This window comes from Agelaius tricolor, unplaced genomic scaffold (genome assembly GCF_023055355.1).
Source record: "Agelaius tricolor isolate 1412-34295 unplaced genomic scaffold, bAgeTri1.0.p SCAF_20, whole genome shotgun sequence".
In the NCBI taxonomy this organism is placed as follows: domain Eukaryota; kingdom Metazoa; phylum Chordata; class Aves; order Passeriformes; family Icteridae; genus Agelaius; species Agelaius tricolor.
Window position 1 is genome coordinate 9,712,557 of NW_027269280.1, and position 23,445 is coordinate 9,736,001.

The 23,445-nt window shown below is 57.3% G+C and overlaps 1 protein-coding gene and 2 long non-coding RNA genes across 4 annotated transcripts; 1 reads left to right on the forward strand and 2 right to left on the reverse strand.

Annotated features, from left to right (window-relative positions):
* Window positions 1–4,921: 4,921 nt before the first annotated feature.
* Window positions 4,922–7,241, reverse strand: LOC139598473 (uncharacterized). Its single transcript, XR_011681884.1, has 2 exons — window positions 6,566–7,241; window positions 4,922–5,778 (listed from the first exon to the last, which is right to left on the reverse strand). It is a non-coding gene; the product is annotated as an uncharacterized lncRNA (long non-coding RNA).
* Window positions 7,242–9,934: 2,693 nt separating this feature from the next.
* LOC139598727 (uncharacterized) lies at window positions 9,935–14,241 on the reverse strand. The gene is made up of 3 exons (XR_011681995.1): window positions 14,175–14,241; window positions 13,496–13,695; window positions 9,935–11,414 (listed from the first exon to the last, which is right to left on the reverse strand). It is a non-coding gene; the product is annotated as an uncharacterized lncRNA (long non-coding RNA).
* Window positions 14,242–14,397: 156 nt separating this feature from the next.
* Window positions 14,398–22,004, forward strand: LHX5 (LIM homeobox 5). 2 transcript variants are annotated; one of them, XM_071445455.1, is made up of 6 exons: window positions 14,398–15,276; window positions 17,021–17,244; window positions 17,866–17,919; window positions 18,352–18,629; window positions 19,689–19,854; window positions 20,791–22,004. In XM_071445455.1, the coding sequence occupies exons 1-6, from the start codon at window positions 15,104–15,106 to the stop codon at window positions 21,156–21,158; spliced, it is 1,263 nt and encodes a 420-aa protein (XP_071301556.1). In that variant the 5' UTR covers window positions 14,398–15,103; the 3' UTR covers window positions 21,159–22,004. The 2 variants fall into 2 exon arrangements, with proteins under 2 accessions (XP_071301556.1, XP_071301557.1); XM_071445456.1 differs by lacking the exon at window positions 17,866–17,919.
* Window positions 22,005–23,445: the final 1,441 nt, after the last annotated feature.

Consider the following 23,445-nt stretch of genomic DNA (forward strand, 5'->3'; position numbering starts at 1 on the left):
AACAGAGGAGGAAAATCTTCTAATCCCAAACAAGGTCAGGAGAGGAAGGATGGGTCTGGTGACCTAGGGGAGGGTTGGAAACCCGTGCTTGGAGAGCCAACACTGGGACATGAGAATCCCCATTGCTTATCTGTCAACAGAGACCTGGCAGGTAAGAGCACCTGCTGGGAGAAAAGGGCTGAGGATGAACCCGAGTGTGATCCCTTGGGATGGAGGATGTGGGGCTTTCCCAGACTCCATCTCCTCTTGCAGCTTTGTCCTCCTGACCCTCTCAGGGTACAGACACTGCCTGAGGTGCCATGGTGCTGGGAAAGCCCCAATATTCCTGCAGAATTCCTGCTGGAATGCAGGAGGACACCGGGACAGCTGGGGCACAAATCCTCCCATGCAGGACAGTGGGGAAGGGAAGGGAAGGGAAGGGAAGGGAAGGGAAGGGAAGGGAAGGGAAGGGAAGGGAAGGGAAGGGAAGGGAAGGGAAGGGAAGGGAAGGGAAGGGAAGGGAAGGGAAGGGAAGGGAAGGGAAGGGAAGGGAAGGCTGTCCTGCCGCGGCAGGCAGTGCGGGAGATGCAGGAGATGGTGGGGATGGAGATGCTGCATCCCCCCTGAGATCCCTGATCCTCCCATCCCCAGCAGGGCCGCAGGGAGCTGGCACAGGCAGAGATCTCTGGCTCGGTGCTGCTCGGGGGGGACAGGGGACACGGCAGGGACAGGCTGGGGAGCGCTGCTGGGCCGGCGAGCGGAGCCGGGAGGGTTTGGGGTGCCCGCTGCCCATCTCCGGTTCCCCCGGAGGGGAGCAGCCCCCGGGGACCAGCGGCGGCCGGGGGGGTGGAGAGGCGCTGCCCACCCCTGGCCATGCCCAGCCCCGGCCATGCCCAGCCCGGGCCGTGCCCGCTCTCATTTGCGCGCTCGCAGCCGCGGCCGCGCATCCTCGCAGCCGGCCCGGGAGGGAGGGAAGGAGGGAAGGAGGGAGGGAAGGAGGGGGAGCTGTCCCCGATTTTGGGGTGCGGATGCTGTGCCCGGGCAGCCATCCCCCCGCTCCCTGCTCGCCTCTCGCTCTGCTCGCTGGTGCGTGGCCCCGAGCCCCCCTCCCCGGCGGCCCTTGGGGGATATCAAGGGCAAGGAAGAGAAGGGTTACCTGGAGGAAAGGGTTGCTAAGCAACCCCTCCCCCCCGACCCCCCCCAAAGCACCGCAAACCCAAAACTCGTTCCAGGCCTGCAACCAGATTAGCATATTAATGAGGCTGTAATTTCCCCGGAATTGTCTGCACGTCTATGCCCGCTCACAGCACACTGGCCCAGGAGTTTGCTATGCAAATAAACTGGTTTTACAGGCTGTGGCTTAATTAACTCATCAAGTTCATCTTCCTAACAAAAAAGGCAGACTAACTGCGGATTAATGGACCTGTGTTTGCTCTTCTTTCTCTCCCCCTCTCACCCGCTCCCTCCCGGCGGCTCTGCCTCCCTGCAGCTCCTTCCATCCCCGGCCGCTCCAGCCTCGGTGCTGGGGAGATCCTCCAGCCTCACAAGGAGATAAATCCTGGGAAAAGAGATGGGGAGGGGGGAAAGGAATCTTAACACCGCTTCCAGCAGAGTCGGGGAGGTTTCCTCATCGACTTCAAGGGGAATAAGATGGATCAGGCCTCGAGGATGGTAATTACGCCTTCAGTCGAAGCTGGCAGGTGACCACTTATGAGAAGGAGGTGGCACACGGTGACACTGTCTCTTTAAAATGGTTGTCTCTGCGCGGATCAGGGGTCGGGGATTTTGGGGAGGCGGATTAAGGGAGCGTTTCTAGGGGAGCTCTGGCAATCCTGCTCCTTCCCTCGCCGTGCGGGGTCAGAGCAGGCAGGAGGGATGCTCCCCCTCCTGGGTTAATTAGCGAGGCCCTTCCTGCCTGCGTGCCATGCTCGGAGGCAAGGCGGCTTTTGAAAACCACCCCCCAAAAAAGGTAAATACAAGGATTTGCAGAGTCACTGAGGGAGAGTTCGCGCGGCCAAAAGTCTCTATATTCAACAGCAAACCCCCAGGCTGGGGAGCTCCCTTTGAACATCATCATCATCATCATCATCATGACTTCACCTGCCCTTGCCCACCTCTCTGGCACCCTCCTCCTTCCCTGGGAAGAAGGAAGGAGCTTCCCGTGTCCCCGGGCCGGGGCTCAGATGTCCCCTCACGGCTCCCACCGAGGCTGGGAGCAGGAGGAGCTGCCTGGGAGCAGCTCAGGGCTCAGCCTGGGGCTGTGTGTGAAGCGGCTCCGGTTGGAGATGAAATGTCTGAGCGGATCTGCTCCCTTTTAATTCCGGCTGCATTGTTAGTTAATTGTAGTTTGACCTCCAGGGAGGTTTTCCACGGCTCAGAAGGTGGCCTGGGATACTGAATTCAGAGCCTGGGGTGGGAATGGTTGCTTTGCCATTCATAGCGTGGATCGTGGCGGCCCGAGGAGATGCACGGAGCCCTGAGCAGGGCAGAGCCCCGACCCCGGCCAAGGGAGGAGCAGGTAAATATCTGCAGGGAGGGGCTGGGCACGGAGCAGGCTCCTCGTGGAAGTGCCAAGCAAGAGAACAAGAGGAACGGGCAGGGACTGATGCCCAGCAAGTTCCAGCTGAACATGGAAGAGCTTTTTCCTGTGACCAAGCACTGGAGCTGGTTGCCCAGGGAGGCTGTGGAGTCTCCCTCTCTGGGGATATTCCAGAACCATCTGGGCACAGTCCTGTGGCTCTGTGCTGACCCCGTGGCCACCCAGCTCCGGCTCTGGGCTTCCCAGCCGAGGTGGTGCCAGCAGATCTGTGCCCATCACCCTGCAGCCACACTCCCACAGCCCCTCCCTCGCTCTCAGGCCCTCGCTGGAATCTCCCCATGCCTTGGAATGCTGGGGGACACCAGACGGATGATGGATTTTGGACTTAGTTAACAAAAGAGATTTGATAACAGGATGCTTTGGCAAAAGCAAATGGAACTTTGAAAATTAGACCTGGATTGTAAGAAGATTCAATCAAATGGGTTTATTGGAATAAAAAATCTCATTAAACTTTTTAAGTAAGAGATGTTTTAATATGTATAAGTTTGTGTATGTGATTTTAACTTAATTATTGTAGTACACATTACTAGTCTCCTTAAAACAGTATATAAGTGCTTGTGTTTTACAATAAAAGACACCCATGCAATCCCCCGGATCTCTGAGGGCTGGCAAGGGGCTGGTTTCCAGCCAGCTGAGCTGCAGAGATCTGCTGGCTCCTCCAGGCACCCAGCTCTGCAACTCCTCCTCAGGAAGGAGCTTCACATCTTCCCTGGAACTTTCAGAGCATTCAAATGACACTCAGCTGAAGACCATCCCTCTTCCAGCTACAGCTGCTTTAAAATGGATTTAAGTTGAAGCTTTCTTGCTAAATTTGGTTTAGACTGGACAAAGTCCTTGAAAAAAAATCTAACTGTACTCAGAAGCTTCTCTGCATTCACAGGAAAATGGACTGGCTGACCTAAAAGGTCTTTTCCATCTCTAATTTCTGTGGTTGTGTGATTCATCCCTCTTCTTTGAAAGTGTTTCCTACACGAATTGTCTCGTCAGAGGAAAAAAAAAATATACTAAATACTCTTTTTTCATTTCCTCTGCTCATTGTCAGAGCCTGGGAGAGGTGAGGGCTGTGTCTGCTCCCACATGAACCCAGCAGTGGAAAAGGCAAACCAGGACTCAGCTGAGCAGCAGAGAAGGAAGCTGCTCATGCCAGGTGGGGTAGGAGGAGTCGTGCTGGGGACATCCTTCCTTCCCAGGAGCACAGCTGATCCTCCCTTTGTCAGACCAGGAGAAAGCACCGAGCTGGAGAGCAGCAGCCACCGCCCCAGGACAGAGGAATGGCCCATCCCAAGAGGGGAGAGGACATCCCCCAGCCTGCTGCTCCCAGGAGACCAAATCACAGCTCCTCAGGGTGCTCCTGGGGCTCAGCATTCTCAACATCCTCCAGGAATTTCTCTCCTTAGAGCTTGCCCAGTTTCCCCTCAATCCTGCAGCAGGAGTTCTAGAGATAGCTGCTTGCAAGAAGCACAGCCTGTTTTAAATCTTGCCCCTGCCACCTGCACCTGAAGGCATGAAATGGGGTTTGGTCCCCATTGCCTGTTTGGGAATTCTGCCAGGGACATCACATAACCTCAGAAAGGAGGCAAAAACCTCCTGAGGTCAGCCAGGACATTCCCCTGGGAATGCCAAGGGCAGCTTTCCATCCTGCATGGGGAAGGAGCTGGGAATTACCACAGGACAGATCCCTCGTGGCCACCAGGACCTGCTCAGCCCCATCCCAGCCCCTGAGGCCTCCCCCAATGCTGTCCCACCCCAGGGAAGTTGTCCCATCCCTGTATCCCTGCTCTGGATTTCTGATACCCCAGTGCTGGGGTTGTCACCTCTCCCATGGCTCTCAGTGACTCCCTTCTCATGAGGCACAAACTGAAGGCACCAAATTATTCCTATTTTTCCTTTGGATAACGCCTTCCAACCCAGCCCATCAACTGATCATTCCTTTCCCACGTGTTCAGCAGTAGGCACAGGGTGATGTTCCTGGAAAATATCCACTTTCAACTGGTTTCTGCTTTAAAATTTGAGTGTGAGGTTGGCTAGAGGCTCACACGTGGTGGTTTCCAGAAAAGCTGGGGACCTGCTGTGTTTTGGGGCTGGCACCCCACCTGAAGCCACCAATCTGATGGGGGACAATGGGGGACAGAGAATTTTGCTGTCCCCAAAACGAGGGGCAGAGGGGAAAGCAGAAGGAACAAACCCCTGCAGGAAGGCAAACTCAGCATCTGATCCTGGCTCACTCTTCAGCGAGGTTTTGCCAGGGATTTGGGGATCAGAGGTGGTTTGAATGATAATTACCCATCTTCAGCTGTCACCCAGGAGGTGTTTGTGTGAAGAATTGTTGTGACCATAATATAGGACTTTCAGCTCCTTTTATTTCGTTGATTTAGTGGATTTTCATTCTCTCTTTTCTTTCATTTTCTGGAAGCACTATAAACCCAAAGTCCTCCAGCATCACCCCTCTCTACAAAATGCAGATTTATTTTTTTTTAAACAAAGACTAAAGCTGAAGTGCTTACAGTCAGGGAATCACCCAAGATTTGAACACTTGCCAGGTACCATTTCCACCCTTAAGAAGTACCAATCCTTTTTCCAGCCGACATTCCAGGACATCGATTTTGTTTTTCTTTTCTCCAACATTGCTGCTACTCCAACAAAAGAGTGAAAATGGGTTTTCTTACACAGAGGAGGCAAATCCAAGAGGTGGAAAGCTGGACCTACACAAGCTGAGCTTTGAAATGAAAATCTGCTCTTTTAGGATTAACGAGGAAAGTGATAAAACAAGGGAACAAATTTCCAGAGGGAGACATCAACCCCTCCTCAGCTGGCAGCCCACAAGTTGTGGGGCAGGATGCAAAAATCACCCCCAGCTCCCACTCGGTGGGAGGTCAGACTCCAGGCTCGCTGGGGTCCCTTCTGGCCCTAAAATCTATGAATCTATTGATGCTCTGAGGCTTAAAAAGCAGCAGCTGCTCCTAGGCAGCACCTAGTTCTCATAAGCATTTGGAATAATGGATCCATATTGTGCCAATGCATACTAATGTTAATAATATACATTTGCAGCACACAATGTGATGGCTTTGGAGACACCCAGGTGTCAGATGGAATCAGTGTCACTGCCACACCGTACCAGGACACTGCTGCAGGTCCCTCTTGGCTTCTCCAGAGGGGAAGCTTTTGCTTCTTGGAAATTATTGTGTTTGTCCCTTGTGTTTCTGTAGGGGAAAAAAAAAAAAAAAAAAAAAAAAAAAAAGAATAAGAGAATTATAAAGGAATTGTATCAGGATTGGTGCCTGAGGTTTGCAGGCAGCCAGAGGCTTGCAGAGGGTTTGGATGGGGATGTGAGGGGGAACAAAGAGAGGAGCTGGAGGAGCTGTGCCCAAGGAGCTCAGAGGTGCAGCCTCTCCCTCATGCACCAACACAGAGAAACTCAGAGCCAGGGCTGGGGGCTGCTCCCAGCTCTGTCCTGCTGAACTCTGGAGAAGTTGGACAAAGAATCTGTGAGCCAGAGACCTGAGCCTGGTTTAACCCCCCTCAGCTTCCAAGGCAAAGGGACAATGGCCTCTTTGGCTGTGCTTTGGGGTCCTGGGGGCTCGGGAGGAGCAGGCTCCCCCCTCCAGCCCCACTCCCTGCACACCCACAAAGTGGAGAGGAGCACTCTGGGGTGTCAGGGGAAGCTTTGGGTGCTTTGTGGGGGTTTAGAGCCTGTGTGGAACACCTTCACATCCACATGAATACACACAGACACCTCGTCCTCTCATAATTAGCATCAGCCTGGCCTAAAATCCCTGCCAAACTCCCCTGTCGTGCTGATATGAGCCCTCATGGGAAGCTGCCCATTTCTTTATGGGAATTCAGGAGAGCAGCACTGCACCCAGCAAGTCCTCAACTGTTTAATGCTCATTATTCAATTGTCCAATGCTTCCCAGTGCTTGGAACAAGGGGATTTTGTCATCACGCAGGCACTGCAAGGGTTAAGGCTGCCCCTGCCTCGGGACTCACCCAGGCTGGGCTGATCCTTGGCCATCCCTGTCTCCCTTTGTGAGGAGTTACTTCCAATGGAGAAGCTAAACCTGTGTTCTTCTCCTGATGGTTTTTTTTTCCTCTTGCTATTAAAAAATAATTTAATAATAAATTAAAAAAAAAAAAACCTATCAGAAATATTAAAAGAAAAAAAAATTGAAGAAACCAACAGCTTCCCATGTCCCCAGAGACTCTGATCCCCTCTAAACCCTGCACAGCCCCACAGATTACCCTGCTTCTGGATCCTCTGTCTTCCAGACACCCTGGGAAGCCCAGGATACCCAGATATCATCGGGATACCCCCTGAATCAGAGCGGGTGGAGCCGTTTTTGTGGTCCTGATTGCGATTAAGGGAGGCAGGGGTGCATTTCCAGCGAGGACTTGCCAGGAGATGGGAGCAGGGCTGGAGGAGAGGGGGATGCAGGAGGGAGAAAGCAGCGTGGCCCTGCGCCCAGGTGACAGTGACAGTCCGAGCACACCCAGCACGGCTGCACATCAGGCAGCTGATGAGGTTAGAGAGGTCCCGGGCCGCTTTCCCGTTCCCTGAGGCCATGGAGGAATTATCCCAACCCTGCCCAACACCAGGCATCCCCCGCGCCGTGAAACCGCTGCTGGAGCCACCTAGGCCGAACTCTGAGCCCCATCCCCGGGCCCAGGACACCCCCAGAGAGGGCTCTGTCCCCTGGCCTGCACGGAGAGACACAAAGCTCATCCCCGACATAAACCATGGGGCACAGGGATGGTGCAGCTCCCCGGGGCTGGGGACGTCACAGAAGGCAGGGCCACGGCCATGGGTGCTGCGGGGGGAACGTGCGTGTGCAAGGCTTGCTTTGGTGTGTAACAGGGATGGGGAGAGAGGATTTGGGCTGCGAGTGTGAGCAGGGGCCGCGCACACGCGCGGAGGAATGCGGGGATGTACGGGGCGGGCGGGGAAGGGAAGGGAGATGCGGGAGAGGCTGAGGAGGACAAAAAGCTCTGCGGGCGGCCAGGGGGACACCCCCAGTCCCAGCCCAGGGGGGGACACCCCGCAGGCGGCCCCTGCTCGCTGTGCTTCGGGCGTGCGAGCGTGCAAGGACAGGAGCGTTCGCACAAATGCCCGAGCGTCGCCTCTCCGTGACACTCGGGGCTTCGTTCTCGCCGTGAGCTCCCCCCCACCCTGCGCTGGCACTCGGCGTTTTGGGGTCGTTTTTCATCGTTTTTAAAGTGAAAACAAAAAAACAAAACCCGCGCTGAGATCCCGCCTGTCCCAACGGATCCTGGGGTCCTGGGCAGCGCAGCCCCCTCCCCTCGGGATGAAGGAGTGGGGGGCATCGCGGGGGTCCGGTGGGTGTCTGATAATTCTATGGAGGTGTTCCCCAAATTTCCAGTCTTTCTGTGGGAGAAGGGAAACGGGGAGTGAGAGAAAAACAGAGAGTGGCAGAGAGATCGGAAGGGAACGTGTGTGAAATGAGAGGGGAAAACGAAAAATAGAGCAGCAGAGGGTGTGGGGAGAGAGAAAGGAGGGGAGAGAAAGGGAGGAAGAATCGAGAGAGGAAAAGAGAAAGAATTGAGGGAGGACAAGGAAAGGAGGCAAATAAAAAAAAAAGAAATTGAGGGAAAACGGGGGGAAGAACAAAAGGAAACAGGAAAAATAAAATGAGAAAAACACAGGGAAAAATGTGAGAGAAATAGGTGGGAAAAGAAAAATAACAACAACAACAAAAAAAAAAGAAATAAAAGAGAAAAACAGGGAAAACCACAGAAAAACAGAGAAATACAGAAAACTAGGAAAAATAAAGAAAACGGGGAGAAAATAAAGAGGAAAAAAGGAAAACCAACCAAGGGGGGAAAAAAAGAAAAGCAAAGACGGGAAGATCGAGGTGGAGAGCACGAAGGCGATGGGGAATGGGGCAGGGTGCGGGGCAGCCGTGCCCGGTGCCCGCGGGACGAGGCGAGGGCCAGGGCCGGGCCCGGCGAGGTTCAGCACCCTGGAGAGCTCCCGGGGACACCGGGGACACCGAGCGGGACGCGGCGGGACCGCGGTCCCAGCAGGGCTCCCCATGCCGGGGCTCAGCCCTGCTGAAAGCATCGCTGCCACCTCCGTCCTGCCGCGGGGCTCCTCTGCCACTTGGGACGTGCAAGGCAAGGAGCGGCATCCCTGCTCCGCTTTCCCCCTGCAGAGCGCCCCGAGCCCCTCCCGTGGAGCTGCTGCCCCTCCTTTGCCGGCATCCTTCGCTCTGCGTGGCGTCTGTCCCCCGGTGTGCCCCCCCTGTGTCCCCCTGTGTGTCCCCTGTTTGTCCCCGGTGTGCTCCCGCTGTGTCCCCCGTGTCGCGCCCCCCATCCCGCCCGCAGGTGCGGCCCCAGCTTTCCCCCTCCCATTGCCCAAACAACCCCAGGGGAGGGAGGAGGACCTCGAGGGGCGCAGCCTCAGGGGGTCACCGCACGCCCCGACAGCTTTGGGGGTCCCGTGTGCGGGGTGAGACCCCCGCCAGTGCCCTGCTCAGCCACGACCCCCGACGGGAGCACCGGGGCTCCCTCCCTGCCCTTCGCTGCCCCGTGTGCCCCCCGAACCCCCCCGCTCCCAGGGCGGGCTCCCCACGCACCGGGCTCGCTCCGTCCCGCCGCTGCTGCGCGGAGCTCCGCGGTTGCCGCCGGCTTTTCTCATGCAGATTCCCTCTTTCACACCTCCCAAACAAAAGCAAACGGGGGCATCGCCTCGCCGTGTCAACACACACGCTCATTAGCGGGGAGGCGGCGGGGGGAGCGGCTGGGAACGGCTCGAGCAGCCCCTCCGGGGGGGCGGTCGCATCGACGGGAGGTTGGAGCAGGCCGGGGATCACCCGAGGAAATTTGGAGCGAGTTCTTTGCCGCATGCCCCTCAAGTCACTAAGTTTCCCAAGGTGTGCGTTTGCCCGTCTCCGGCTCGTTTCTGTCAGCGCAGGCTGCTCACGGCCGGGCTGTGCCCACCCGCGGCTCCGCGCAGAGCGGGACCTCAGCCAGGGCCGGCTTAGCCCCGGGGAAGCGTCGGGGCGGTGGGAATGGGGGTCCCGGCATCGTGCTGCAGCCAGGAAGGGCTGGGGGTGCAATTAAAGCTTCGCCAATTACCGCAACCCGCGGGGAAAAAAAAAGGGGACTGGTTAAAATGGCTGTGGAGAAGGATGGGGGATGTAGAAAGGTCGAGGGGAGCAGGGCAAAGCAGCACCTGGCTCGGCCCTGGCTGCCCCCAGAGCCGGGAGCAGCAGCCCCGGCCGGGGTCCCGCGGGTCTCGGGGCGCTCCGGGGACCGCGCTGCGCTCCGAGCCCGCACCGACGGCTCTCTGAGCTCCACCAGCCGCTTCTCTGCCCCCGCTCCAGATATTTGTGTCTTCACTTTGGTTTGGAATTTATTTATTTTCCTTTTTTTTTTTAATTGTTGCTGTGGTTTTGTTTCGCTTTTTTCCCGTTAAACGGCCTCAACCGAGCGCGGTCCCGCGGCCGCTTCGCCTCTCCCGGGGCTTCTCCCTGTTCTCCCTGCCGCCGGCACCGCCGCTCGTTTTGTGCCTTTTCTCCCACCGAAACCCCGTGCCGGAGCTCGGAGGGAAGGAAACAAAAATTCGTTAAAACGAAGTAAAAAGGGTAAAAAACCCGAATTAAAAACCCCCCGGTTGTTCGTTTGTATTTATCCGCGGTGCGGCTGGAGGGCTTGGTTTGTTTGTTTTCTTTTTCACACCCCCCCGGCCGTTCCAGCAGCACCGAGGGCAGCGAGGAGCTGGGGCACCCCCTGTGCCGGGCACCTTCCCCGGGCCCCTTTTTGGGCTGGGGACGGGGGGGAGAAGCAGCCGCGGGTGGAGGGCCCGGCTGGAGGCGTGGGGGCTGCGTGCGGGCCGGGGGGGCCGCATTGTTCACCGCGCTGTGCACGCCCGCACTCACACTCACACTCACACTCACACTCACCTCGTGTCCCCCCCCGCCCCAATAATACGGAAATTTCCATGTCCCAGCTGCCTTCCCCTTTTAACCTTGGTATTAATTTAGGACGGATCTTTTTAAACAGCCCTGTAATGCATTCAGACGCTGCTGGAGGTTTATCTTTTTTTTTTCTTTTTTTTTTTTTTTTTTTTTGTACCGTGGGTTATATTTACACCCAAAACAAAATAATTACACTTTTGTTGGCGAGAGAAAGCTGGTGATTAGACTGTGGCTCTTTGCAGCAAACCCTTTCTCAGTGGTACACCAGGACAATTTTTCACGGCTGGGTGAAATCAGACGCGGGAGGTAATGAATCCTGTGAGCTATTTAAATTTACAATTTGTAACGCAGTCACTCAGAAACGCCTATGGCCCGGCGAGGAGATGCTTGCTGGGTTTGTTTAATGTTAAAACCTGCCCCGTCCCCCCTCTTACCAGGGGAAAGGAGGGGAGCGCGGGGGGAGCGGCCCCGCGGAGGAGCGCGGAGGCCGCGGAGCCGCCGCCTCCCACCGCGCCCGGGCTCGGCATCCTCTGGCCGGCCGGAGCCGCGGAGCCCGGCCCCGCTCCGAGCTCCGTGCCCGGCGAGATCGCCGCCTACAACCCCAAAAATAGTTGGGAATATCTACGGAGTCGGCGGCGGAGCATCCGAACAGATAGATAATTAATTACAAAACACAGGGGGAATATGCAAACCGCGTATTACAAATTCTACAGGGCTTAACTGATTGGAAACAGATTATTATCTTGTTTGTCTTTTGTCTGTTTCACTTATCCCTCTGCCGTCTGTTGTGTTGTAAGTTGATACACTTTATTCTTGAAAGGGGATTTTTTTTTTTTCCTTTAATAATATAGTAAATTCCATCAACATCTTGTATAAGCGACGCTGCTTCTCCACGCATTACCCTGTTAAAGCACAAAAGGTTTATTAGTTACATATAGGCGGTCTTACGGGCCCTGAATTACCATCTGTTCCCGTGGGGGAATGTGGCCGGGGGGAGTTTCTTGGGGCTCGGGGTGGCTTTTCCCCTCCTCCCTTTCCCCTTGGATTTATTTATTCCTCGACTTTCAAACGAAAAAGGAACCGGGGGCGGCCGCGGGGAGCAGGGGACGGGCTGGGGGTCCCCGGCTGGGGGTCCCGGCTGGGTGGAGGGGACAGAGGGTGGCGGGGAGGGAACCCACGGGGGTGTGCGTGGGCAAAACCAACAGCGCGGGTGCCGCTCCCGCACCCGGCAGGGCCAATCCATACAGCCCAGATTATCCATAGGTTATCCATAGGGTACAGCCGCACTCCCGCTCTCGGCGGCGCGGCCCCGGGCAGCCCGCGGTGCCTCAGCCCGGTGCCGAGGGAGGGCACAGCCCTGCCCGGACACGCGTGTGCCCGCGGCTCTCCAGCCCCTCGACACCCCGGCCGTGCCCGGAGCGGGGCCTGCCCGCTGCTCCCGATGCCCCGACCCCGCTCCCGTGCTGGATCCTGCCCCGAAAGCCGTGGAGGCTGCGCTGGCAGCGGGGCCCGCACATCCCCGTACATCCCGCACATCCCCCTCATCCCATATATCCCGCACATCCCGCACATCCCCGCACATCCCGCACATCCCCCTCATCCCATACATCCCATACATCCCGCACATCCCATACATCATATACATCCCATACATCATATACATCCCATACATCCCTGCACATCCCATACATCCCGCACATCCCGCACATCCCGCACATCCCATACATCCCATACATCCCATACATCCCGCACATCCCATACATCCCATACATCCCGCACATCCCGCACATCCCATACATCCCGCACATCCTATACATCATATACATCCCATACATCCCATACATCCCATACATCCCATACATCCCATACATCCCGCACATCCCATACATCCCATATATCCCATGCACCCCGCACATCCCGCACATCCCCGCACATCCCACACATCCCGCACATCCCACACATCCCGCACATCCCATACATCCCATACATCCCGCACATCCCAAATTCCCCAGGAGCGCCCAGGGAATGCAGCAAACTTGGGCAGAGCGCGGCCGCGATCGGCCCCGGCTCCGGTCCCTCCTCCTCCTTCTCCTTCCCGTGCCTTCGATTTCTTGCCCGTTTCTCCCCTTTTAAACTCGCTGCAGTTTTCATTTCCTTTCTTCTCTCTTCCGTGGCTTTTTTTCCTTCTGTCTTTGTTTTCTTTTCTTCCTGCTCCTCTTCCTTGATCCCTCTCTCTGGCGCTTTTCCTTCGCCCTTCCCTTTTGGTTTCCATTCTTTTCTATTCTAGCCGTTCTTTCTGTATTTTTATTTCTTTCCTCCGTTTATTTTTCCTTTTCCCTTCTTTTTCCTTCATTTTTCCCCCATCTTCTTCCTTGCCTTCTTTATTTCTGTGCAATTTTTCTTTCGTTCATTTATTTCTTCTTTCTTTGCTTCTTTGCCTTTCTCTCTTTTTTCTTCGTTTTTCTGTGGTTTTCCTCTGTCTCTCCTTAGCTCCTTTTTCGTTTCCGTTAATTTATTTTTCCTCATTCTCTTTCTTTTCCTTTCCCTTTCTCTATCTCTTTTTTTTTCCTGCATACATTTCTCCTTTTTCCTCCTGTGCTTTTCCTCTTTTTATTTCCCTTTTCCTTCTCTTTTATTTTTCCTCCCCGAATCTCTTCTCTCTGTTTACTTTCTCATTTCGATCTCCCTCTTTCCATAAACATCCCTACACACAAAACCTGCTCCACTTCCCGCCGATGGAGGATTTGTTAGGATTTTGACATGAGGCTTTTCTGGGTTTTTTTTTGTTGTTTGGGTTTTTTGGGGGTTTTTTTGCCATTACCAGGAGCATTTCCCAGCGCCAGGAGGCTCCACAGCCACGGGTTATTTCGGGCCGGAGCGGTGGAAAATATATATTTTTTTAAGTATATATTTTTAATATAAAAATACAGGGATTTTGGTTATGGAAAACGACGGGGAATGGGAAGGAATGTTCGGCCTTCACCTGCCCCGCCGCTTTCCTCCTCCTCCTCCTCCTCCCCGCACGGCCGGACCCCAGCGCTGCCTCGTCCCCTCCCGAAAGCCGCGGGGAACGGAGGCAGAGCTGCCCCGGCCCCAGGCTGGATCTTCCTCCCCAAACCCCCCGAGCCCAGGCCGGGGCCGGCGCTGCCCCTTCCCTCCCGCGGGGTCTCGGCTCCGCCGCACCTGGAATTAAAGAGAAATCTCAGTGTGGGAGGGGGCGCGGCCGCCGCCCCCCGGGCCGGGCCGGCCCCGCTCCTGCCGCGGGCAGCGGGGAAGGGCCCGGGGGACAAAGCGCGGGGATTCGGGGGGGCCGCGTACCTCCGGGGGAACTTTGCATCCCGCTCCGCTGCGGGAAGGAGCCCCCGGCCTCCTCCCCATCCCCACCGCCCCCTCCCCCCTCCCAAATCAATCCCCCTCCCCTTCTTTTTCCCACTTGTTGCTCTTCCAGACAAAAGCCTCTCTTCCCCTTGCGCAAAACAAAATAAACCCCCCAAAACCTGGCGATGCTCTTGCCCCCGAGCAACTCGGGATCCCGCAACTCCTCCCCGAGCATCCCTTCAACAGAAATGAATGCAAACGAAAATAAAAATGAAAGGAAAAAACGGCGGGCCAGCGGATTTTCGGCCTTGCCCCCCCGGCCCCCCAGCCAGGTGCGTACTCACTTCGCGGCCCAGGTACAAGCCACCCTCAACAATAGAGGCGCGTTGTTTTTTTCCCTCTGTGCCAAGCACAAGGCTGGAGCCAATTTAGATATGCTATAAATTAAGAGGTTGCCATGGTTACCCCCCAACCATTGGCCGCATCCCGGGTGACGCTGCCCTCGGCGTCACCAAATCTGAATAAGGATGCGCGAATTACTAAGGCGGGGGACAAAGCTGGCGATGGGGACAGCATGAGAGTGGCGGCGCGGCGGCGGCGGAGCACAGCGAGGCACCGGGGCTGCCGGCTGCAGGGGGGGGTTCATGCACCCCTCCCGCCGCGCCCGCTGCCGCAGACCCCGCCAGCAGCGCGGCCGCCGCTCCGCCGCCTCCCGGGCCGCTCCGCACGCACCGGAGGAGGCCGATTTCGGGGGCTCTTTAGTATTATTGTTGTTCTTATTTCTCGGGGGTGGTTTGGATTATTCTTGGGGGGGGCATCGTTTTTTCCCTGCCGTCGTCGAGGCTCCGGAGAGAAGAGGGGGAAGAACTTGACAGCCGCCCCGCTGCCCTCCCCTGAATTTTTTGTTGTTCCTGCTTCTATATTTTGTTAATTTTTGTTTTGCTTCGTTCGGGTTTTATTTTCCTTTGGGTTTTTTATTTTTATTTTATTTTTATTCTCCTTTATTTTATTCCGTTTTAATTTTTTTGATTTCTTTTCATTTCCTTTCATTTGATTTTCATTTTTTTCCTTCCTTTTTTTTTTTTCCTATTTTATTTTATCTTTCCATTCTTTTCCCCCGCTTTTTTGTTTGTTTGCTTGTTTGTTTGTCTTGGGGGGATTTTTTTGTTTGGTTTTGTTTGGTTTTGGGTTTTTTTTTCTTTTTTTGCCGCCGCCGTGTGCCGGCGCGGGGCTGGCTTCTCCTTTTGAGCGTCTCCATCCCCCGGCGGAGGTTATGATGGTGCATTGTGCGGGCTGCGAGAGGCCGATTTTGGACCGCTTCCTACTGAACGTCTTGGACAGGGCATGGCACATCAAATGCGTCCAGTGCTGCGAGTGCAAGTGCAACCTCACCGAGAAATGCTTCTCCAGGGAAGGGAAACTCTACTGCAAAAATGACTTTTTCAGGTGAGTCCTCACCCCCACCCCAGCGGGGAGCGGAGGGAGCGGAGGGAGCGGAGGGAGCGGAGGGAGCGGAGGGAGCGGAGCTCTTCACCGCGCTCGGCCTCCCTGGGGTTTCCCCCGGAGTTTTGGGGAGCTCAGGTGGTCCCCTCCGGTCCCTCCCTGCTCCGTCGGAAGCAGCCCCGGCCCGGGGGAGCCCCGGGGGGACCCGGCGGCCGCTGCTGCAGCCCGGGCTGGGGGCGGCGCGGCTGTGCCCCCTCCCCATCTCCCCGCACCTTCCCCCGCCAGCCCCGGCCCCGCTCCGCCGCTGCCACCGCCCGTCCCGCGGCTCCGGGCCCCGGTGACACCGAGCACCGGCCTGGCAGCCCCGGCTCCCCCCGGCACCGCAGGCCCCGCTGGAAACGGTGCCCAAACCCGCCCCCCCCCCGGGGCCCCGCACCTTAAACGCCCCTAATGAGCGCGATAAGGGCCGGGAGGGAATTAGGGGCCGGTATGGCAAGGGGGGGCCGTGACTTATGGCTCCTAATGCTGGCACTACATCAACGTCACGGCCAGCAGCGACACGGGCACCGCTGCTGCCGCGGCCCGAGGGGGAAAAGGGGGACCCTGCGTGGGCACCCCAGGGCCTGGCAGCCCCCGGGGACCTCGGGGACAGCCCCTGCTCCCTGTTCTGCAGGCAGATTTTTTGTTTCTGTGAGGGCTTTTTGTTTGTTTTGGGGGTTGATTTTATTTTTTGTTTGTTTTTTTCATTTTCTTTGTATCGTTTTCTTTTTTGTTTGTTCAGTTGGTTTGGGGGGCTTTGTTGGAATTTTTTTTGTTGTTGTTTTATTTTGCCGTGGGTTTTATGTTTTGTTCTTGTTGCTTCTTTTTTTTTTTTTTTGGTGGGGATTTGGGTTTTGTTTTGTGGGGTTTGTGGCAGGTTTTGGTTTTTTGGTTTTGTCTCTTTTTATTTCCTTTTTTTTTTTTTTTTTTCCCTTGGGAGACTTTTCCCAGTCGATTCGGATTCCCTGGATTTTTTTTTTTTCTTTTCTTTGTTTTTAATTTTTAAAAAATCTCCTGAAAAAAAAAAACCAAAAAAACACAAAACCAAAAAAAAAAAAACAAACAACAAAAACACACCTAAATCCAGACCCGCTCTGGGAAGGAAAGGAAAACCAGAGATTTACAAAGCACTCTGCCCGACCTGAAAAAATTCCCTTGCGGGAGAGCGGGACGGGCTGGGGAGTGGATGGGGGATTTGGGACCATGGGACGCTTTGGGGAGCGCAGCTCCCTCTTCCCGCCGTTGTTGTGATCCCCGCTCCCGCCGCTCCTTTCTCCGTCTCTCCGGCCGTGCTCAGCCCCATTTTCGGGGATTTTCAGGCCGGAGCCCCGCGTTCCCCTCCCGGCTGAACCCAAATCCTGCCCCGCCGAGTGCGGGGGGACCCCCGGCCGCTCTCCCCTCCCGCGCGTCCCTTCGGGGCCAAACCCGGCCGAGGATGTTGGTGCGTGTCCCCCGCGCTTGGGGACACCCCAGCCTCGCGCTGTGCCCGCAGCCCGGCCCCAGGGCTGGCGGGGATGAAGGCTCTCCTCATCCTCGCCCCACAGCTGCGGTTCGCCTGCTCCCCCAGATCTTCCATGGGGACGTGCTGGAGAAGCGGGGCTCCCGCGGGGGGCTTGAGGACGGAGGGGTCGGTACAGAGCACACACACAGCCCCCGCCGCAGCCCAGCCTGGCCGGGGCTCCAGCTCTCGCTTTTCTCCCCTTCCCAGGAGGTTTGGTACCAAATGCGCCGGCTGCTCCCAAGGGATCTCTCCCAGCGACCTCGTCCGGAAAGCCCGGAATAAAGTGTTTCACCTGAACTGTTTCACCTGCATGGTCTGCAACAAGCAGCTCTCCACGGGCGAGGAACTCTATATCATCGACGAAAACAAATTTGTTTGCAAAGAGGATTATTTGAACTCTCCCAGTTTGAAGGAAGGCAGCCTCAACTCAGGTACGAGCGGCTCAGCCCGCCCACCGCTCCGTTCCCGCCGCCGGTTCCTCCGGGCCGGGCAGGAGCTTTGGAATTGTGGGGTGAGGGGTCAGCCCGACCCCCCGGCAATCCCCGGCCCCGGCCCCGGCCCCGGCAGGACGGGCAGCGCCGAGAGCGCCGGGCACAAGCCCCGAGCTGCCGGTACCTCCCGGTTCGGATCTGTGGGATGAGCGCTGCACCCCGCAGCCCGTCGGGGGAGGGAGCGATGCGGGGTGAAAGGCTTGGAAGCGGGTGGAAGCCTCTGTGACACCCCCCGTGGGACGCGCACACGCGTGGGGCGAGCTCCCCGCTCCAGCCGCGGCTCCTGCTGATCCAGCGGGGCTGCGGGGCGGGGGGAGCCGCGATCCCCCCGAGGGCTGCCCCGGGAGCCCCTCACTCCCCAGAGCCCCCCTGCGAGTGCGGCCGCTCCCCCCGCGCCGCGGGCCTGATCCTTCGCCTCCTTTCACCCAGAGGCAAAGCTCCCATTTGACTTCCTTGGAAGCTGTCTCTGCGTCAGGAGAGCAGGGCCAGGCCCCCTCCTGCTGTCCCAGCCATGCCGGGCGCCCCTGCTCACCCCCTTCCGTGGGCTCTCTCTCCGTCCAGCACCCGGGGCCGGATCCTGCCACGCCAGTCAGTGGGGCCGCTGCTGTGAGCGAGGCGAGTAGAGCTTGGCCTTGGGGGGGTGCTGGCTGCAGGGTCCCCGGGGGGAACACGGTGCCTGGGGGCGGGGGGGTGAGCCAGGCTCGAGGCAGCGACCGGGGGGCTCCCCAAAGCCCGACAGGGACCGGCTGCGTTTTTCCCGGCACGGGGATAGAGGGGGAGCGCGGGGGGCAGCGCGGGTACGGGGGTCACCCCCTGCCCAGCTCCCTCCACAGGGCTGGAGCGGTGCCCGGAGCTCCTCGTGCTGTTGGGGGGCGATGCTTTAGGGGAACCAGGGGGGCAGAGGCCGTCTGCACCCCTTGCTGCTCTCCAGCACCCCCCAACCCCTCTCCGGGAAAGCAGGCGGGCCGGGGGGGGACAGAGGAGAGGGGGGTCAATGTCTCCCCGAAGTCATCCACCCCCCCTTTCCTCTCTGGGTCTCCTTTACAGTGTCCTCATGTACAGACAGGAGTTTGTCCCCGGATCTCCAGGACCCCATGCAGGACGACACCAAGGAAACGGACAACTCGACCTCCTCGGACAAGGAGACCACGAACAACGAGAACGAGGAGCAGAACTCGGGCACCAAGCGGAGGGGGCCCCGCACCACCATTAAAGCCAAGCAGCTGGAGACCCTCAAAGCCGCCTTCGCCGCCACCCCCAAACCCACCCGCCACATCCGGGAGCAGCTGGCCCAGGAGACCGGCCTCAACATGAGAGTGATCCAGGTAGGACAGACAGACCGCCGGGGGGCACAGGGGGTCCCGGGGGGGAGCACGGGGGCGTCCCAGGCTGTGACACTGGGGACGGGCCAACCCCATTTGTCCCCTTCCAGCGCCACCTCAAGCCCAGCCCTGCGGCCCCCCCACGCTCTCGTGGGTGAGCGGGGATCCCCCAGCCGTGGGAAGGGATGAAACACGAGGCGTTTCATTCCCAACACGCGAGGGTTTGCGCGGGGCCGAGCAGGATCCCGGCGTGCCGGGAGATGGATGCTCCAGCCTTGCATCCATCGCGCTCTGCAGGCAGCCGGCACTTCCTCACCGCGCTGCCCCCGTGAAGAAAATCCCTGCGGAAATGTAGGGATTAATGGGCTTTAATAGAGGCATTAATAGGGGAGGACTCTCCGGCTTTGCCGGTAGCGGAGCTGCGGTTCCCGGCTCCTGGCAGAGTCCCGCAGGAGCGCGCTGTGCTCGTCCCCCTGAGCTGCCCCATCCCTGGGGGAGTGAGACAATAATCCAGGCGCCCCACCAGGCTGCTGAGGCGTGAGCTTTCGGAGAAGCAATGCCCGTGGAGAGGCGGCCACATCTCCCCTTTCCCTTTTATTCCCACCCTCACCGCCGGCTGTTCTGAATCCCTGCCTGCTGCCGCAGGTGCTCATCCCCCTGCTCTCCGCTTTCTGCCCGTTCCTGCCATGATCCAGATCCCCTTTTTTCCTTCCCGCGTTTCCTCCCTTCTTTCCCCTATCCATGGGGGAAATTTCCCCCTCCTGCATTTTCCATCTGCAGGGGCAGAGAGGTTGAGGGTGTGCAGCTGCGGGAAGGAGGAGCAGGGTTTTAAATAACCTGGTTATTTGTGGGGTGCGGTGTCCCCATGTACTTTTTGAGCAGCAGCAGGAAAGGGGGTCGGTATTGGTAAAAAACAAAACAAAAAAAAAAAAAAACAAAAACCAAACAGATACTGGAAAACCCCGTGTGGGTGCAAGATTTCCCCAGGGATGGGATGTCGGTGACCCAGAGGGGTCCCTGCTCGCCCATCCGCGGCGGGCACTGACAGCAGCCCGGCCACAGGTGTGGTTCCAGAACCGTCGGTCGAAGGAGCGGCGGATGAAGCAGCTGAGCGCGCTGGGCGCCCGCCGGCACGCGTTCTTCCGCAGCCCCCGCAGGATGCGGCCCCTCGGCGGCCGCCTCGACGAGTCCGAGATGCTCGGCTCCACGCCCTACACCTACTACGGAGGTGAGGGACGGTCCCTGCCCTGTGGCCCTCGTGTCCTTTGTTCCTCCCATCCCGTTCCCCGCGGGTGTCCCCGTTTCACACGCGCGCCCGCAGCACACGCGCAGCCGGCTCCACGCACCCCCCGGCATTGCGGGGCCCCTCTCCCGCGAACAAAGCCCCAGCTGCGGGGCTTTTGTCCCCCTTTCAGGCCGCATTTGTTGCAATTACCTCGCGGGCCCGCAGCATATGGAGGGTCAGTGCGGGCCGGCCCCGCTGTCCCGGCGGGGCGGGATGGGCGCAGCGGGGCGGCCCCGCAGAGCCTCCCCTCTCCCCCTGCTCCCCGCACAGCCCCCCCTGAAGCTGCCTTTTCAAAGCCTCCCATCTGACCAGCGGCTTTCCAGGCACCCCTTGTTGCCCTGCAGTTAGTTCCTAGATCACTTCCAAGCTGCTTAAACACATATATTAATTCCACATTATATATATATATATTTAATGTATTTTTCCTGCTATATATAATTTCCCCAATGTACATATATATTTTCCCATTATATACATTTTTCCCGTTTTACATTCATTTTTGCCCGTTCTTTTTATATCTATATTTTCCCCATTCCCCTTTTATATACACATATATAAATATATATGCATATATATATGCATGCTTTTTTTTTTTTTTCTCCCATTAATTAAGCACTTAACTGAGCCCATTTTCCCGGCTCCCTCACCTCTCCCAGCCCGAATTCTCTGCCCTCCCTCACTCCAGGCTGGGCAAAGAGAGGGTGATGGGCAGTGCAGCCCTTAGGATGGGTTCATTCCTCTCAGGTTGGATTTAAATCCCACCCGCCCTTGGGGTCCCCCTTTGGGAGCCAGCAGAGCGTTTCGGAGGGGACAGCAAGGGGTTGGGCCGCAGAGGGATTTCAGGAGACCAAATCCATCCATTTTCCCCTCTCCCCACAGATTACCAAGGTGACTACTACGGGCCGGGAGGCAACTATGACTTTTTCCCCCACGGGCCGCCCTCCCAAGCCCAGTCCCCGGCCGACTCCAGCTACCTTCAGAACTCAGGACCCGGCTCCACACCCCTGGGACCCTTGGAGCCCCCCCTAAGCGGACACCACTCCTCAGAAAACCAAAGGTACACGGATATGATCTCGCACCCCGACACCCCCAGCCCCGAGCCGGGCATGACGGGCTCGCTGCACCCCATTCCGGGGGAGGTCTTCAGCGGGGGGCCCAGCCCGCCCTTCTCCATGTCCAGCAATAGCGGCTACAGCGGGGCTCTCTCGCACCCCAACCCGGAGCTCAGCGAGGCGGCGGTGTGGTAGGCCCGGCCCGGGCACGCGTGTGCGTGTGTGCAGGGGGGAGAAAACCCCCCCTGGTCCCCCCAGCCCACGCGTGTCCCCCTCCTCGCCCCGCAGCAGGGGCCGCTGGAGCCCCCCCGAACGCATTCCCGGCATCTCCGCCCGTCCTGCCCATCCCCGCGCCCCCGGGAGCTTGGGGCCACCCCGCTACCTCCCCCCTCCCGGCACCTTCCCCCCGACGCTTTTTGGGGGGCAGTGAAGGGTGCCCAGCCCTGCAGACCCCGCCGGAGTCGGGCCCAGCGCCTCTCGGACCAAAGCTGAACTCGCCTGGACACGGGTCCCGCACCGGGGGAGGGGCTGCGGCAGGGCTGCCCCCTGCTAATTAGCGTCCTTTTTAATTATCCCCGGCCACAGGAAGGGGGGGAATGGGGAATAGCAGGAATAACCCCCCCCGTGGCCCCTCCCTGGCCTCGTTTTTATTGTTCCCGTTTGACCCCCGAGGAGAAGGTGGGTTCGGAGCCGGATTTTGGCGGTGGGGAGGAGGGGGCTGAGCGGGGCCAGGCCCCAGTGACTGGCTGAGATTGGGCTCCCACGTGGTGGAACAGACGCCAGAAAGAGGCAGAAACAGGAAAAAAAAAAAACACAACAACAACAACAAAATAAAACCCCAACAAACAATAAAAATAAACCCCCGAACTAAACCAACCCAAACCACGGCAGCAGAAATTTCACCCGAGCCTCGACGCCGAGTCCCACCCCAACGATTCCCAGAGGCTCCGCCAATTTAAGGATGTATTATAGTTTTTGCTTCTAGTTTCTTTATTTTGTATAAAGGAGAAACAAATAAAGTATGTTTTTGTGTTTACTGATTATTTATTGTACTTTAGTCATCGGAGGCTCCGAATTTTTTCTATTTTGAAGGCAGGGAGGGGATGGCACCGGGGAGGGGGGGGTGAGAGCATAGAGAGAGGGGGGGAAATAAAAGGAAGGAGAATGGAAAAGGAAAGAAAAAAAAAAGTTGTTTTCTGAAAGCGTCGTGGGTTTCCTGTCCCCGCTGCCTCTTGCGGAGGCTGTTAGTGTGAATGGCTCTTGTTGTTCAATGTGAATAAAAAACCTTTTAGTTACCTACTGTTCGGTCACCTGGTCCCTTTCATTTTACTTTATTTTGATTTGTTTTAACACAAGCCCGTGAGGAACGCTGACCGGGCTCCCCCACCGTCCCTCTGCCCTGGGTGAGAGATGTGCACCTGCACAAGGTGATGCTGCTGCTGCAGCCCCCAGCCCTCCCCAGTTCCCCCCAGTTCCCTGGCACTGGGAAGGGGCACATTACCCAGCTCAGCCCCTTGCCCACAGCAGACAGCACAATGCACAATTTCTTTCTCCTGGGGAGCACCCAAGACCCTCCCAGGGCAGCCCAGGGGCACCTGAGCCCCGCTGGCAGAGCAGCCCCGGGGGACACCCCAAGCTGGGGTTCAGCAGTGCCAGCCGCAGATTTTGCCCCATTTTCTTCCCCAGCACCCCAGCTCACTCCCCTTCTCTCCTGCTTTCTATCCTTTGAGATATCAACATAAAAAGTCCCAGGCAGGCTGCAGCTCTGAACTAATATTTAAAATGCAAAATCATGGCAGAGTTTTTCACCCCCCCCGCCACATCCCCCCCCCCCCGTCCCCCCCGCTCCTTGTCTTGCAGTAAAACGATATAAACAGAATAAATTACCTTCCCTTGCTGGCTTACCAGAGTCCCTCTCTCCTGACCTGAATTTTAAGTCCTGGCTCGGTTGTAGCAGGGAGCAGCGATGATTTATGGAAAGCCAGCCACAGCTCTGCATATTTTCTCTGTTCAGCCAAGTGCTGGAATTTATCCTTCCCATACCATTACTGGCATTAATAACGGGGTGGCCAAGGAGCCACACTGAGCCCCGAGTCAGCCCTCAGACAGGAGCTGGGGCCAGCACAGACACTGGGGTTCCCTCACCCCCCATCCCCAAGAAAAACACCTTCTCCCCTTTTCCCAAACGGGGAAACTGAGGCAGGAGCACAGCTGGCTGCTCCAGCACTCCCAGGCTGTCGGTGTTAGCAGGCAATGGGGAACTTTCATAAGGGCAGGGTGATGTGTTGGTAAATAACCCACTCACAGCATCATTTTGGGGAGTAAAAAAATCACAGGCTGAACACTGGTTGCTATTATTATTATTATTATTATTATTATTAATTCAAAATTCAAGGCACAGAGCTGAGGGCTGCTGAGACACCTCATCTGTGATACCTGGACAGAAGAGGCTGCAGGAGGGGTTGGGGATGATGCTCCAAGC

What these genes read in the sequence shown, in the direction of transcription:
- LHX5 (XM_071445455.1), top strand. Translation starts at nt 15,104, where the DNA reads ATGATGGTGCATTGTGCGGGCTGCGAGAGGCCGATTTTGGACCGCTTC. An exon ending in GGGCCGCTGCTGTGAGCGAG is followed by an intron (nt 17,920 to 18,351) that starts GCGAGTAGAGCT and finishes TCTCCTTTACAG; the next exon opens with TGTCCTCATGTACAGACAGG. An exon ending in TCAACATGAGAGTGATCCAG is followed by an intron (nt 18,630 to 19,688) that starts GTAGGACAGACA and finishes GCCCGGCCACAG; the next exon opens with GTGTGGTTCCAGAACCGTCG.